This window comes from Anabas testudineus, chromosome 3 (assembly GCF_900324465.2).
Source record: "Anabas testudineus chromosome 3, fAnaTes1.2, whole genome shotgun sequence".
In the NCBI taxonomy this organism is placed as follows: domain Eukaryota; kingdom Metazoa; phylum Chordata; class Actinopteri; order Anabantiformes; family Anabantidae; genus Anabas; species Anabas testudineus.
This window is the reverse complement of record NC_046612.1, coordinates 18928798-18944581: the sequence shown is the minus strand read 5'-3', so window position 1 is coordinate 18944581 and position 15784 is coordinate 18928798. Positions and strand designations below refer to the sequence as shown.

The following is a 15784-nucleotide window of genomic DNA, read 5'->3' as shown; positions in this document are numbered from 1 at the left end:
AACCCTACTGAGAATCTTTGGAAAGCCTTTGAGACTTTGTGCAGAGATCTGACTCTCCTATCATCAATACAAGAAGAAAATTAATGCAACTGTAGACGTAAATAAATGTTGAGACATTGCAGAAGCTTATTGAAACAATGCCACAGCGAATTTGTTCCATAATGAAGGCTAATGGCGGTATAACAAAATATTGGTGTGTGCATTTTTTTTTTGAGACAGGCAGTGTATATAGAATATTGAAATTATATTAATTGCTGAATTTGGACTTTTCCCAGGAACAATTTCAAATCTATGTCCTTATCTTACAAAACACCAAAATGTCTTGTGATGTCAAATTTGGTTTATTGTTTTTTTTTTTTTTTTTTCTTCATTATTTTATATGATTTTACTTTATTTTGCTTTGTTGTCATTTTGCAATTTTAAATGAATCAAATGTTTTGGTTTAAATGCAGAATACATTGTCTTTGGTATCCAATTCATTACCCATGGTGTGCAGGTTTTTCATGTTGTACTGTAAATAGTCAGTTCTTTTATTTGATCTGAAAATACTTTGGTAGCTGATGATTATACTGTATGCTTCCTGAGAAAGATGCAACAGCATGTGAATCCGATATATACAGTGGAACAACAGCGTAAGAGTAGGTGACAATTATACAGCATCTTTGACATGTGGTTATGTAATTTGTCAAAAATGTCATATACAATAAATACATTTACAAGTCCTCTGTGTTCTTGGAATGGGATGTGAATGTGATGCGTTGTGCTGCATATGAGACCCACATCTGTGGGTTTACATAGAATACTTATCAGTTGAGTCAGAGGAAATGCTGTTTGGCAGGTGTGACAAGTCAGCAAAATTATTGCCTTCATTAAAGATTAGGTGTGATATGTTTAATGCATTAAGGCATTTCCACAGTACTGTATGTGATTTTGTCATACATTATTCAGGCAGGGATGCAAATCTGACCTTTACAAATACAGAAAAACACAGTACGTATAAGTTGTATAACACCCATTAGTAAACAACTGCATGGTGGCACACACTGGTCCCATGCATAAAATATTTACACTAATTACACTAGTTTTCACGTTGTAGTTTAGTTTCCATAATTTATTGGGTTGAGATTTGTGTAGACAAAATAATCTGATTGGGTCATATTCCTATCATCTCACATGCTGTCAGCCAAAGACCCATTTATTTCTACAAGTTTACACTCTGCAAGTCTTTACTGCAAATAAACGTTTGGCATTATCTGCCTCCTTTTGGCAGCAAACAGACACCAAAACACATTGTTTACACAGAGCTATTACATGGAAATCACTGTAATGTTGCAACAATGAGAGTATGTTGAAATGTTATCACAGCTAAATAACAGCACAAAAGTAATGAGGTTGGATAGTGTGGAGGTAAGATCCTTGCCCTCCATGTGGCGAGACCGGGGTTTGAATCCCAGCTGTGACCTATCTACAGCAAGAGTCCTTAGGCAAGACCTCCTTACGCTTACCCTGCCTTTGCCTTGTACCTCATTTGTAAGTCACTGTAGATGATACCGCCTGCCAAATGACTAAATGTAATACTCTTCATTTGTTCAACACAGTTGCACGTTTCTTATAGTGACAAAATAGCAAATGACCTGAAAAGTGTACTTAATCATGCATTACATATATTGTCATGTGGAAATAAAGATGTAATAAAACTGGAAGAGAAAAGCAAGTGTGTACAAAAAAATAAAAATATATACACTGTACGGAAATTGCCTATTTTTCAGAAAATTCACCTTGCAGAGAAAAACATCCTAAAAAAGAACAGAAGGCAAGAGAAAAATACAAAAGACAACACGACCTTGTTTGTTGAAAACAAAGATAAAATCTACTTCTCTCTGACAAAGTCTTGACAAAACCTGTGTATTCAAAAGGTCACAGATAACAATTATACTACATCTGATTGCATTAGATTGTGCAGTGCTCCTAATAAACTAAACTCAGTAGAGCTAAATATGGTGTTTGGACACACATGCACGTTATTCGTAAAAGTATTTCCTGCCCCCCAGGAGGAATGAGAACCCATTATTTGGTTGTTTTGATACACAGTTCTCCTTTTCATATTTGGTCTGTCCTAACAAAACCCTAACCCCCGTGATGGGACTTCCTCTTCGTATGGCTTATTTGTTCAGGCTGTTCACACGAAATCACCTCGTTCCAGCTCTCTCTGTCACATTATGTTGTTTTGTCAAAGTACTGCAGTACGTGCTGGTATGTGATTAACTTTGACCATATGTGTTTATGTTAATATGTTTTTGTGTGTGACTGTGTATATTTCTGGTTGTGTATGTGTGTGTGAAAGAGAGAGAGAGAAGAGAGTGAGACACAAGTAGATAACTCTTAATGAAGCAGACGTAAGTCAAATGAGGTATTGAATAGTTATTACTTTTCCAGTAAGACTGGATAGACTTTGGCTGCCTTATCCAAGTTACATTCTACGTAATTGTCCTGCAGCTGCTGGTAAAGTAATGTAAATTAAGTCTTATATTGCTCAGTGGAGTATAGGCAGTAATGCAAATGTCCACCAGGAGACTCTTTTACAGTGTTGGCTTCATGTTCTTGATATTGGTAATGAAAAGGACATACTGCTGTACATTCCCTGCAGCACCATCTGCAGTGGCTGTCAGAGCAATTGAATTAGAGACATGTAAATGATTTAGTACCATTCCTTGCAACAAATGAATATGCAGGTTGTGTTTATCAGAAATGTGTTAGAGGGTATTTCCCAAGTGAGTCCAAACACTGTGAAATTCTGAGTGGAGCACATAAAAATACCCTGAAGGGTGTACAAAATAAAACCCAGCATATATTGAGATATGAAATACACATGATGCATAATGCCAGAAATGCTAACACAAGCATGCTACCGAGAAAATAGAACAAGAGGAGACTGGAGGGCTAAATCAACACAATGCAGAAGGAGGAAGTGTTGGTAGAAATGGTCAGAAAGGCTTGTCAGGTTGTGCAGAACTGGAGTCAGGTGATACTGATGAGCTGATAGGTCGTGCAGTGTTATTAGTCTCCCTGAGCCAACAGTTACACCAAGGTGGGACACCCCATGTAGTGGTAAACATTCTGCACCAAATTCACACAAAGCACAAAATAATGTTGAGCAGCATTTTCTGACTCTAGCTGAAGCAGCAGTCATGTTGTAATTCCCCTCCAATGTTGCAGCCCCCCCCCCCTCGTTCAGTGCGTGAGCTCCGCAAACATGCAGGTCCCTGATCAAACATGAACATGTGACAAGATAGTGTATTAGTATCTAGAGAAAAGGGGAATAATCCAGACTACACACAGATCAGGTTGCAATAAGATAACGCCAAATGCATTATACAAGTAAATAGTTGCTTTGGGCAGCAAATGTTATGTCTGATCTTGGATAAGGTGAAGATCTGTAGGGAGAAGCCCCCCCAAGATAAATATTTCCCCTTGTAGCAGGCCGTATTTACTTTACCAGCAAACCTATGTAAAGGAACAAGCATTTTGCAGCTGCAAGCTTACACCATAATTGAGGAAACAGATCAAGTGAAGTGAAGCAAGACTTATTAGATCTTCCGGCATTCTCAGTGGTAGGACGTCACTGAATACACAAAGCGCCTGCGGGAGCACACTGTAATTCTGCTAATGCTGAAAATGGAAAAACACAAGGAGACACCTTTACGACAACTCCAAGTGTTGGTCATGATCGAATGATGACTTGATATCGCAAATGGGCTTTAGCTTAGATTCCTAGAAGTACTATTGGAGCAGGATGATGAGGCTGGGGCCATCACATTGGTGAAGCTGGTGAAGTGGTTGAGCCCTGGGATTTGTTGTCATACCTGTGATGATAATTTTAACATAGCATCCACTGAGACTGGCCATCACAATATTCAGCCAAGCCAGTGTTCAATTGTAGGTGATCAATACGATAATACAATAAGATAATTAATGAAACAAATAATTATATAAATAAGAAAAACCTTTCACAACTCTCCCATTAGTTGCCTTGAACACTGCTTTAAATTCAAGTCTTCCTCCTCATCTCTTTCCTTCATATGCACCAGATAGTTTATTTGATATTTACTGACATTTATTTCACTCATGCGGAGCATAATCATACGTTTGTGGTGACACTGATGACAAGGTGACAACATTCAGCTTCAGTAATTTGCTCACCTCAGCTGCACCCTCCCCACCCCTGTCCCCTTTTAATCCCAGCCAGTGTCTGCATTAGTTTGCAGTGATGTCATGAGGGAGTGTTTGTGCTTAGCTTATAATTATTTGTATTTAACCAGACTTTTTGTCTGCAGCGCTTCGCCTCCACAATCTGCATATAATATGTATAAGAGCTTAATTAAGTTTGGACTGAATGCACACATCTTTATTTAATAGTGTGAACTCTCTCAGGCGGTTTTGTATATTTTATGATAATTTGCAAGATTTATATATGTCATTTTAAAAACATAAGCCTTTCATGACCAGAGTGCCTGACGTACAAACGCCCTCCTGGTTTGTGGTTACTTAATTGCTGACACAGTCTCAAACCACTCCACCCTAATTTGACCAGCTGGCTTACAACGAGACAGGCCTAAAAGACATGACTTGAGACCTCCATTCTTCACTCCAGCAGGTTTATGTGCGAATAATTGAATTTAGTGGAAAGAGAGAATGGGGACTAGTCTGTGAGCCGACATTGCCAAAAAGTCCACCTCCAGACCCGAGGTCTAATTTCTGCAGAGCCTACTGTGTAGAGATTCTGTGGCACAATATCAAGGCCACAGGTAATTCCTCTTCTGGCTCTAGCTCTGCTTTGAAAGCTAATTAAATGAATAAAGATGTGAAGAAATCTGCATTTTCGCAGGGATAAATGCATCGCTGCATTGGAAAGGTAAGAGGAAAGGCTGGTTTTGTAAAGGAAGAATAGAGGCAAATGAGAAACCACTGGCAGGGAGATGGTGAATGGCTGAAGACATTTGAATAGTGAGGAGAAAACAGTGCTCTGATTTACATGCAGCTGCAGTTGCTGGCTCATTTGTTTTGATAATAGCTCATCCTGCATACACTTTGTGCAGAGCTGACTCCACCATATATGTCTGAGTTAACAAACATTTCACTTCTTGTGTTAACACTCCACATCGAAAGCAATGGGCGTTATAAGAGACAAAGACGCGGCTTGTGTCAAAGACACGAGACACACTTGAGTGCACTGCCTGACAGTTTAAATACTGCCTACCTCATCACTGAAACATCTGGCTTGTCTTTGGTGCACGCTGGAAAAACAAAACACTCTTTCCTTACAACGTAGTTGCCTCGCTTTACGTGCTCATCAATTTTAAATATGCAAATGGACAAATCTCCCGGCATCTCTGGGAGTCCACATGCTTACAACAACCGGGCAATAAATTCTCATTAAGGCTTCTTTTCCTTGAAAGGCAGAAATTGAAGTTGGGATGTTCGTGTTTATAGTCAAGGCAATTTGAACAAATGAGAAGATCTTGTGGAGGGAAGATAGGCTTCCAACTTTAATCAGGTCCCTACTCCACCACACACCCACCCTTCAACTGGCTTCAGGGGAAGTGTCAGTGATGAAGTCAGCCACTGGGAGTGACGGCCCTGTGCCACTGTGCTCAGCCTCCCTCCTCTCTGACAGGGCCATATTTCACCAGACTCATTTTCCAACCTCCACTGTCATCGTTTGCTGCGCTGTCAGGGGAACGACTCCCATCATCAGATCGGTGATTTCAGAGGCTGGTGGCAGCAGCGCTCCCTCGCTGTAGCTGACTAACGTGGCCCGGCTCCAGACAGCTGTGACCCCTCCTTAGTAGCTGGCTGGACGCTCTGATTCCTCTCATCATGCACATGTAAAGATGATCTAGGGTGGAAACGTTAGCTGCATCATGCCAATAGCTTTTGTGAGCTGCTGATTTGTACAGTACATTTGTTTGAGTTTGTGTCAGCACAGTTGTCAAAGTGCAGCTGTCAATGTCAGAAGTCACTTTCCTGTCAAAGAAATAGTTCCACATTTTAGGAAACACACCTACTAACTTCATCCTCAGAGGTAGCGTAGCTGGGACTGGCAGAGGGGTGGGCTCTGTGTGGTGGACCTCAGTGCAGCACCACAAAGCATTAACCTGAGCACAGAGCTTAGGTTAATGCTGCTAATGTATGACTGCCCCGAAACATCCAGCTCCAACCGCATCATTAAGTTTGCTGATGACACAACAGTAGAAGGTCTCATCAGCAACAATGATGAAACAGCTTCCAGAGAAGAGGTCGACCTAAGAACAACAACTGTTTTTTGTGAGCGTGAGCTGTATGTATGTCGTACACACACACACACACACACACACACACACACACTGAAATGATGGTAAAAGTAAATCCGAATGATTTTCAGTGTTGTAGGGTAATCACGCATTTCTCCCAGTTGACGTGGGCTGGTGATGTATGAAGTAAAACGTTATTATAAATGAAACAATAATTGTATAGAAGCAAAATCCTTAGTGACATCGCTGTGCTGTTGGATCACCATCCATTCGCACATTTACTTTTCATCTTTCCTTTCTATTTTAAGTCAAAGCAAACTTTTGATGATGTTAGTGAAATTCTGCGATTGTAGTCGCTGTTATGTTGCTAATGACATCTCGCAGTTTGATCAGTCACAGCACAAAGGCACGCTGAGGTTTTTTATTTCCTTTTTGGGTCACCAACTCTAAGGGCCATAATTAACAGTTTATAGAGATGCAAATGGGCAATTCTGCAAACAATTATGAACATAATTACTCTTTTCTCTTGTTTCCTTTTTTCTATTTCTTTTTTATCCAACTATTCTATTTTAAGACAGTTTGATCATTAACTGCCCAATTTAGAAATCCTTAGGCTGCAGATGCACATTCACAGAGGCAGAATCAAATGACTCCCTCCCACACATTCATTTCACTGTTTCTTGAGGTCACTTAGTAAACTCAGTTTTAAAATTTGCCTTGTCCTTGTAATGTGTTGACTATTAGTCTTAGTCAACTAAGTCTCACTTGGACCAAAAAAAAAAAAAAGTAGATTGTAGAAAATGACAAAATAGCTAACGACAATCTGTTTGAATCACCATGTTTACGAGGGAGCACTTCCCTCGTTCTTCCACATATCAACGCCTGCAGGTTGAGTGTGTGTTACGCAAAAGTGAGTGCATGATTCTCCAACTGTATACCTGTAGTGTGTGTTTGTGTATGTGTGACAGCATGAAAGGGCACTCTCTCTCCTTCTCTCGTTAGAAATGAAACACAAAGCCCTTCTGTGCTCAGTCAACTTGAGGTCATACTATGCTCTTTATGAGCACCTCACCTCCTTCCACCCTCCAGACCTCTCTGTTCTGTGTTGTTGGTACAACTGATCATGTCAAACAGTTGTATATGAGAAAACTCTGGTTAGCTTTTTGTTTTTGCGTGTTTTTTTGACTGTCTCTCGTTTAAATCTCTGCTTGAAAGTGAGACATTTTGCTTTCACACAACATGACAATGACACCACTGTCCTCTGAAATCCATTATGTCCAATAGCTTCCGCCCCACCTTGACAGTTCGTAGCTGCACTGAGCAAAGTGTAGGCTACCTGCAACACTCTGCACACAAATCTGACAATTAGCCACATGGCTATTTAAAATAAGGCATCCGACCTTGGAAGAAACCTCTGGAGGAAAACCATCATAGCAACAGTTTTCCATTGTTGTTGTAGGCAGTATGTATAAACATAGCTTAGGTTTGTTATGTGTTCACCTTTAATACATCCAAAGACCTATTCAATTGTATTCATTGAGATGTAAAGTAAAGAGGTACAGTTTTTGTTTACAATGTTTCCTTGTTATGGTAAATAATTTTCTAATTTACTCCCCTTATTTAGAGGATGAGTGTAAAAGGTGATAAAGAATAACTATAAAGTAGTACCTTCAGACATTTTGAAAACTCTGCCTACTCAACCCAGCAGCCAGCACAGTGCAAATCGCTTTATCTCTATCCCCCTAAGAGAGCTCGTACCATACAACACAGCATCTACTTCCGTCCCTAATCTGCAGGATACACCATAAAACCGCTGCTCGTACTATACCTGCATTGGCTTAACGGGCCTACACGCATCAGACTCAGACTTGAAACTCGCCAACACAGTGGTTAACTCAACAGCACATTCCTACCTGAACACCTTTATCCAGCCCTACAATCCTTCACCTGCTGCGCTGCACCTACCAATGGTACCTGATTATCCCCAAAGCACACAGCGAAAGACTCAGAGGTGCCCCGATGGTGGAACAAGCTGCCTGTCTCTGCAGGCTCAGTATTATAAAAAAGAAAAAAGGGGTTGAAGACAGAAATCCAACATACCACCATACTGTCTTCCATTTATCTGATGGATGAATCTGCATCAGCTGTATTCATAGGTAAATAAGAACATGTTAAAAAGCTGTTGTGTTCCCACTATAGGCAGCGAGTGTAAGATATTTTACTTTAAAGCACCTTAGTTCGTATGAGAAACAGCACATACAGCCCACTGTAAACCAATCCTAAGACACACTAAGCATCTAGGTCAGACCTGCCTTTTTTAGTCCAGCCAGAATGAATTAGGATGTTTTTCATGTCATGTCTTACACGGGGACGAGGAAGAAAACAAAAGGAAAAGCATCTGTGCAGTCTTGATTTGTTATGAATCAATGACCACATTCTGTAACTGACAAGCAGTCCTGTTTACCTGAAGGTGCAAGTCTTTGCTGTCACTTCTTGTCACAAGAGATTGTGTATGGCAATTACAGTGTTTGTTGGTGGCTGCTGGTGGATCCTCTGGGTATTTATATCACTGTATAATTTTATCCCCGTCTCTACAGAGTAATTCTCACTCTCACAACTCACAGAGATGCAGATAGTAGGGAGGAGAACAGCCACACAAATCCATTTAAAATATATTTTGAATCTAATCTCAATGATTGTCACCTGCTGCTGTCACCTGATGTCAAGTGTTTGCAAAATGTAGGGAACAAATATATATATATATATTTTTTTTTTTTGTCAGGCAAGTAGTATCAATCATCCAATGTATCTCAGATTTCTGTTGCTCTTGTCTGACGTTAAAAATAAATCATGGACAAGAAAAATGAAGTCCATACAGTGCCCCTAGTGGACAGTCAGTGTGACTGGCAGACAGCAATAGAGGGCCAATACTGCCACCTGAAGGAAAACACCACACCTCCCATTTTTTAATTTTCCATTTGAAGTGTGTTCAATTGTAGCTGCAGTACCGTTTGCTGTGTGTAATGTATTGGAAACAATTTAAAATCACATTTTAATGATTGAGTACAATGTCTTGATTAAATGGGGCAAATATAATAAAACAGCCACACAAGAAACAAATAGGCTCTAGTCAAAGCAGCCTTCTGAAGTAACGGCATCATAATGATATAACAAACAGTTTGCCATCGGTGGATATTAAACTTAGCAGCTTATTTTATGAGTTTACTTAAACGTGGTTTTTAATGAGCTTAAGTTCTTCATCTATACCAAAGTATGAATGCGGTAACTGTCAGCTACAATGTACGGCATGTTTCACAAATCTAAGTTGATTGAAAAGTGTGACACCCTATATTAAACCTGCTATAGGTTCATGTTGCTTTCTTTTAGCAAAGAGAGAATTCTTCACTGAATACGGGAGAAATAACACAATACCTGATATTTGCACCTTTGAATGTGCTTTTAGTGATTACCTTAAGTTCCTACAATCTAATGGGAAGGAAGACTGAGAAGGGAGTGACATAAAGAAAGAGCGACAGAGTCAAAAGCAAACAAACACAATTGAGGGGGCAGCCATATGTGCAGCCTGTAATCTGTGAAGGATGAATGAAGGTAATCTGTCCGTGTAGATGCTTTTAATTCATACTAAAACCATTAGTGCCCCTCTGTGGTCAACCAACCATACAGCAGGAGAGATATCTGCATTTCACACAACAGCTCATAAAAGACATTTGTTTTAATGTTATTGTTGCATTTGGTTACTCGCTGAATTTACATAGAGTTCATTATAAATGATAATAATCTGACATTTTCAGAGCAAGGTAGACATGTCAACAGGAAGATTCAAACACATCAGCGAGGCAGCTGCTAGCAAGATTTGATTTTGAATTTCAGTTTAAATCCTGCTAAAGTCTTGCAATAATACTGTCTCCTATTGTAATACAGACAGACTTCATTTTGCACATTGCAACATTCTTCCATTTCACAGTGCAATCATTGACAAACCGCAGGGGACCATGATGAAACTGAACTGAGGTCAACGAGAGAATCATCATTTAAAACACTAAAAATAAAATAAAAACATAGTTATCAAACTGCAAAGGATCTTTAGTTTAACTTTGAGTTTGAAAATAAATGAGAAACTAAAACAACATTACAACCTAAGTAATTTATCCTTCTAAATCCTCCCTGAATTTATAACCTAATTAGTTGATCAGTGCTACATTGGACATTTGTGTTTTTGAAGAAAAATTAGATTTTTTTTTGTTTTGTTTGTTGTTGTTGTTGTTTTTGTTGTAAAAAAAAACTGCACATCAACACAAAGCACAGCTCTCATAGTGGAACCACTAAAGTACTGTAATCCATATTAAAAACTAGTTACTTCTCCACAAAGGAAAAAAAAAACATACATACATAATTACCATGCCCTTGAATACAGGAAAGAAAAAAAACAATATCCCACAGAGATATCTGCAGTTTTGCTGAATGTGGACAAAATGTAATAACTTAATATCCGAACATTTGAAAAAATTAATTACCAATATTCGTGCAATTGTCTAAACCCTGTTGATCAAACTTTGGCATGACTCTCATGTCATTTTTCTGACCCTTCTTGTCTTGAGGAGGCTACATCTGGTTGTCATACTGCGGGCTGGAGTACTGATCTTGCATGACTCCAGCAGCTGCCCCCATGGCAGCCTGCTGAGCAGCCGCCTGGACATGAGGGTTCTTCCAGGCTCCTGTGGCCCATTCCTCCTGAGCTTTGGACATGCTGGCCCCACTCCCACGGTAAAAATTATGAATCTGCAAATGATAGATATGTTTTAATTTATTTTTGTTAATGATGTAATGGTATAAAAAGAACTTTAAGGCAGTATTAACTAAACATGTGGTATAATTACACCTGATTGTGAGTGTTATTACAATTCAACTTTGTTCAAATAATCATTCCATCATTCATTCAGCAGATCTATCACATTGGTATCTACTTTACAAGAACAAAAACACATCTGTAATAACAAGTAGAACACAGAATAGAAGCTACAGAACATGATAGAAAGTTATTTTCTGATGCAAAATAATGGCACCAGTGGAACAAACCACCGCACCACTCATCACTCTAAAGATAATTCTTAAGTATCTTTGTAGAAATACATGAGTCAAATACCTTGGTGAGGGCAATGAAGGACAATGAGGCCACAGCAGTGAACATGATGGTAGGGACCAGCATGATCAGCGCAATTATAATATTATAGCTGAAGAAGGAGATGGTAGCCAACCAGCCACTGAAAAAGACAAACATGACTATTAACAAAACCTCATTTAAAAATGGATTAATTTTAGGTATTTGTTATCATGATAGAACCGCAGAACATCTGGACGTTAAATGCCAATAACTCTGTGGTAATATAAAGTTGAAATGTTTTACAGCTCAAACATGGAGAATATCCAGGTATCCAAGTCCAACTGGATTTATTGCACAAGTTAATAATGTCTCACTCAGAAGTGGATTTATCTGTTTAAAACAACTTTAAGATTTTTGTGTGACCTTGCATAACAGTTAATTAATCATTTATGAATGCAGGTGAAAATATCTTGAATGATATAGATAAAGATGTAGATATTCTGATTGAAAATGTGAATTTCTCTGCTATAAGTAGATTTACATTATTTAAAAAAATAAATACAAGAAATAATTTGTGTGCATTTTCAGTCTGGGACTACATACCATACTCCCCATCCAGGGATGCCTATGCTTTGAATGATGCTGATGCCAACTTGAGCCATGAAAACAAAAAAGAACAGCATGAAGTTGAAAGAGCTATCAGTCCTGTGAAAGAAAGGACAAAACAGTATTCCTGCTTTAGACATAATGTTGTATTTTCACTTTGTGTCTTTGATTACAGGTTAATCAACGCCATTCCAGCCCAACAAGAAGGGGAAGTATATAGAGCCAGGAGGAGAGGAAATTATTTAAGAAGATATTTTTGCTGATGATGATGATTTTGACTTTTGAAGTATGGTAAGAAAATACTTTTTTTGTCGTGTTCATATCCTGTAAATGGTTGCCGACATGTCAATAGAAGGATGTGTTCAATTATCTTTATTAGCACTCTGATGTGCCAGAAGGGACTCAAAAAGCCCCAATAATAAGTATACTATAAACCAGGAATGTAACCTATATCCACAGCATAGATTTTATTATCAATGAGATTAGATCTATGAAATAATACTCAGGTTGTCATTCAACACCACCTTTTAAGGGTATACTGCAATATAACATTATGTAGAGAACGTCAGTAATTTAGATTTGACTTACTTGAAGGCCTTGTAGATGGGCCTAAACCAACAGACGTAAGAGCAGGGAGTGAACATAATGAGCCAGATTATAGCCAAACCAAAGTTAGTCACTCCACCTCCACCAAACATCCAAGCAAAGCAGGCAATGAGATTCACTGCAAGTGTAGCACTATTCACTGCAGGAACAGAGCAGAACAAGTTCAGACACTGAATAACAAGAACATGCATCCGTTTGGTACATGCACATGCAGAAAAGAGGTTGCAAAGGAAAGAAAGTTGATATGACGACAGTAAGTGTTGAGATATTTAATTGCAATACTTAACTCATGAAAGAGCTTGTGTTCTTTAAATTACTATAAGTGTGTGTCCTTTTCTGTTTGATTTTCTATTTAATGTTTTGTATTTAATTTCTACTAAGCTTGTCTAGTCTTTAGTTGCCCTTGGTTCTAATTGAAGTGTTGGGCTCTGGTGCCAAGAAACAACAGCTGCAGCATTGCAGTTTTTCTCTTGCAAATGTATTAACACTTTTTTCCTTTACATCATCATTGAATAGTTAGCAACCAAAGCGTGTCATGTTGGGCACTCAAATTCTGTTTCAGCCTGTGTGTTAACTGTTTTGAAAGTGTGCTGTCTCAGTAGACAGAAGTGTTCAAGCCAGTAAGAAAAACTATAAATCTGCACTTCTGCACTGAAAACAAAAATGCTGTTGGCGTTGAATGGTGTTAACAATTGAGATGAGAAAGAAATGTTAAAAGAACAAAAAGCATGACGACTTAAGAAGTGATAAAATAATAAGGGAGAAAAGCGATGCACATTTAGCACCAACACATAGCGACATATGGCAAATAGCAAATCCAAAAACAGTTTGGCACTGTGAATACCTGCTTCTGCTTATTAATTACACAAAAAAGAAGCCACCTGCAGAAAGAAAAGAGTTTAGCTCCAGTGAAAGATTCAAGTTTCAATTCATAGATACATATTGAATGTGTACACGTGATTATTGCAAATGGAAAAACATCCCTGGATTTGTTGATTACACACTGCAAACACAATCAAAACAAGGCTGTGGTGGTGCACGTTGCAGCAGCTTTGGACTCTGTCTCTGTCTTGTTCTTCCCCTGCCCTCTGCTCTATTGCATGCCTTCATGGACGGGCAAGGAGCTTCCAGAGCACAGCAATATCACAAACATCATTTTACGGCTTGTTTATGGTATAATAAACTTTGATAAAAGTGCTTCTGGTCAAAATAGTTGAAATCAATTTCAACATTAACCGCTCTCTTCAAACCAAGGCCATCTGGTCAGTGCTATGACTCATTAGCAAATAAACCAGTCAGGACATCACAGCTACAGCCAATAAAAAATATTTTTGGACCGCAAAGATCCTTGTAAACCATCGACCTTCTGTTACATCCTTTTTATTGTTAGATGACCACAGAGCAGAAAACCGTTTATGAGAGCTGTGAGGGAAATTTTGACAATTTCAAGAATTAAGGTAGCTCCTGCAGGAAAAAAGTATCAGAGATAAAACTGAAGACGCAAACATTATTCATTAGCACAATGCAGGAGGATCATGTAACATGGTACAGTACATATGTTTAGTATTGCATTCCACTGAAAGTCACTCACACATCCACAGGTGGTACATTTTCTTGCACATGCTGCGGTGCTGTTCAGGGAGCTCATCAAAGTCCTGATAGAAACATGGCTTGATTGGAATAAATCCAGGCAGTGGAGGGAAGTTTGGCTCTGCAACAAATCATTTACACATGACACTCTTCCAGGATCGCTTTTTAGTAGCCACATATACACACACACACACACATATATATATATATATATATATATATATATATATATATATATATATATATATATATATATATATATATATATATATATATATATATATATATATAGTTATATAATCACTGACCTGCCATGTGGAGAGAGTCAAGGTTGCTGCTTAAAGTCACTCGTTCCTCAGTCTGTTGAAGCTGTCAGCTAAAGAGAAAACACAGACCAGGACAAGAAATGCTTATTTCTGCAGCCCCTTTGCAGTTTTTGACTTGAATCTCATTATGAGCGCACATAAAGTAGGTGACTACTTTCCATACTGTTTAAAAACCTGTCATACAGTAGATACCTTAGGGTAAACCGGCGTTTACTGCGATTGCTAATACGTTGTACTGGAGGATTTAATGTTTGAGTCGTCCATGCACGTCTCAGTGGTGATTACATTTTAACCACCAATGAAAACACACACACACACACACACAGACACACACACACACACACACACACGCACAAAGTGCTCACATATCGCATGCAAACTGCGTTTGATGGGGGAAATGGCCCGACAAGAGTCGCTCGATGCGACAGACAGAGAGACTGGCCGTGACAGCCAGGAATTACGGATTGCACAGGAATCTAATCTTCTTACCTCCTGCACAGAGCACACGCTCCTCCGGTCACACAGCCTCCAGTGAGGGCTTCAAATGCCTGTTGAACGGGGTGAGACCTCCAATCTGATGATATCTACAAGCAAACTATCAAACGATTATAAGACTTTCTTCTGAGCAGGTGGTATTAAATCCTAACTCTCCCGACTCTCGACCAATCACAGTGCTTCAATCTGCTGTCAGTTTGATTCAGACCAATGGGCGGATTAATCTAATCCTTGACGTTGTGTTGTTGACCCAATCACCGGTTAGCTCTCTGTCCGTGGTGCTGAAACCGAGGTATAGAGCCAACAGTGTGGGACTGACAATTAGCAGTGACAGTGCACATCTATTCTGTTTTATAGATTAATTAGTAACATTCCTCTTTATGAGAAAATACATGCATTTGCATACATGATGCATGATATTTTGCTTACTCAAGATTTCTTATGTAAAAGAGACAGCAGTCAGTAGATTTAAATAATAGGACTGCACTAAAGTTCTATATGTTTGTATGTATGTATATATATATATATTACCTGAAAATGAGGTTAGATTCTGACACAAGCCCTAAAACCAGATAAAGGGAAGTCGGTTAAACAAATGATAGAAGAAAGTGTTGTTATTCATTTATTTATCTGGGAAAGTGTTCCAAAGCTAAATATGTGTAAAATCTACATAAACCACAATGCTGAATGATTAGTCCATCTCATGAACCCATATTTGATTCACAATAGAAGATGAAAATCAAATGTTT

The 15784-nt window shown here is 38.8% G+C and overlaps 1 protein-coding gene across 1 annotated transcript; it reads right to left on the bottom strand.

The window, feature by feature from the left end:
- Positions 1–9956: 9956 nt before the first annotated feature.
- Positions 9957–15161, bottom strand: LOC113174650 (secretory carrier-associated membrane protein 5-like). Its single transcript, XM_026378730.1, has 7 exons — positions 15030–15161; positions 14523–14590; positions 14216–14335; positions 12607–12763; positions 12016–12117; positions 11455–11572; positions 9957–11090 (listed from the first exon to the last, which is right to left on the bottom strand). The coding sequence occupies exons 2-7, from the start codon at positions 14527–14529 to the stop codon at positions 10914–10916; spliced, it is 681 nt and encodes a 226-aa protein (XP_026234515.1). The 5' UTR covers positions 14530–14590; positions 15030–15161; the 3' UTR covers positions 9957–10913.
- Positions 15162–15784: the final 623 nt, after the last annotated feature.

Coding starts and splice junctions, on each gene's coding strand:
- LOC113174650 (XM_026378730.1), bottom strand. Junction 12,764..14,215: donor AATGTACCACCTGTGGATGT/GTGAGTGACTTT, acceptor CTGTTCCTGCAG/TGAATAGTGCTACACTTGCA. Junction 12,118..12,606: donor CCCATCTACAAGGCCTTCAA/GTAAGTCAAATC, acceptor TTTCTTTCACAG/GACTGATAGCTCTTTCAACT.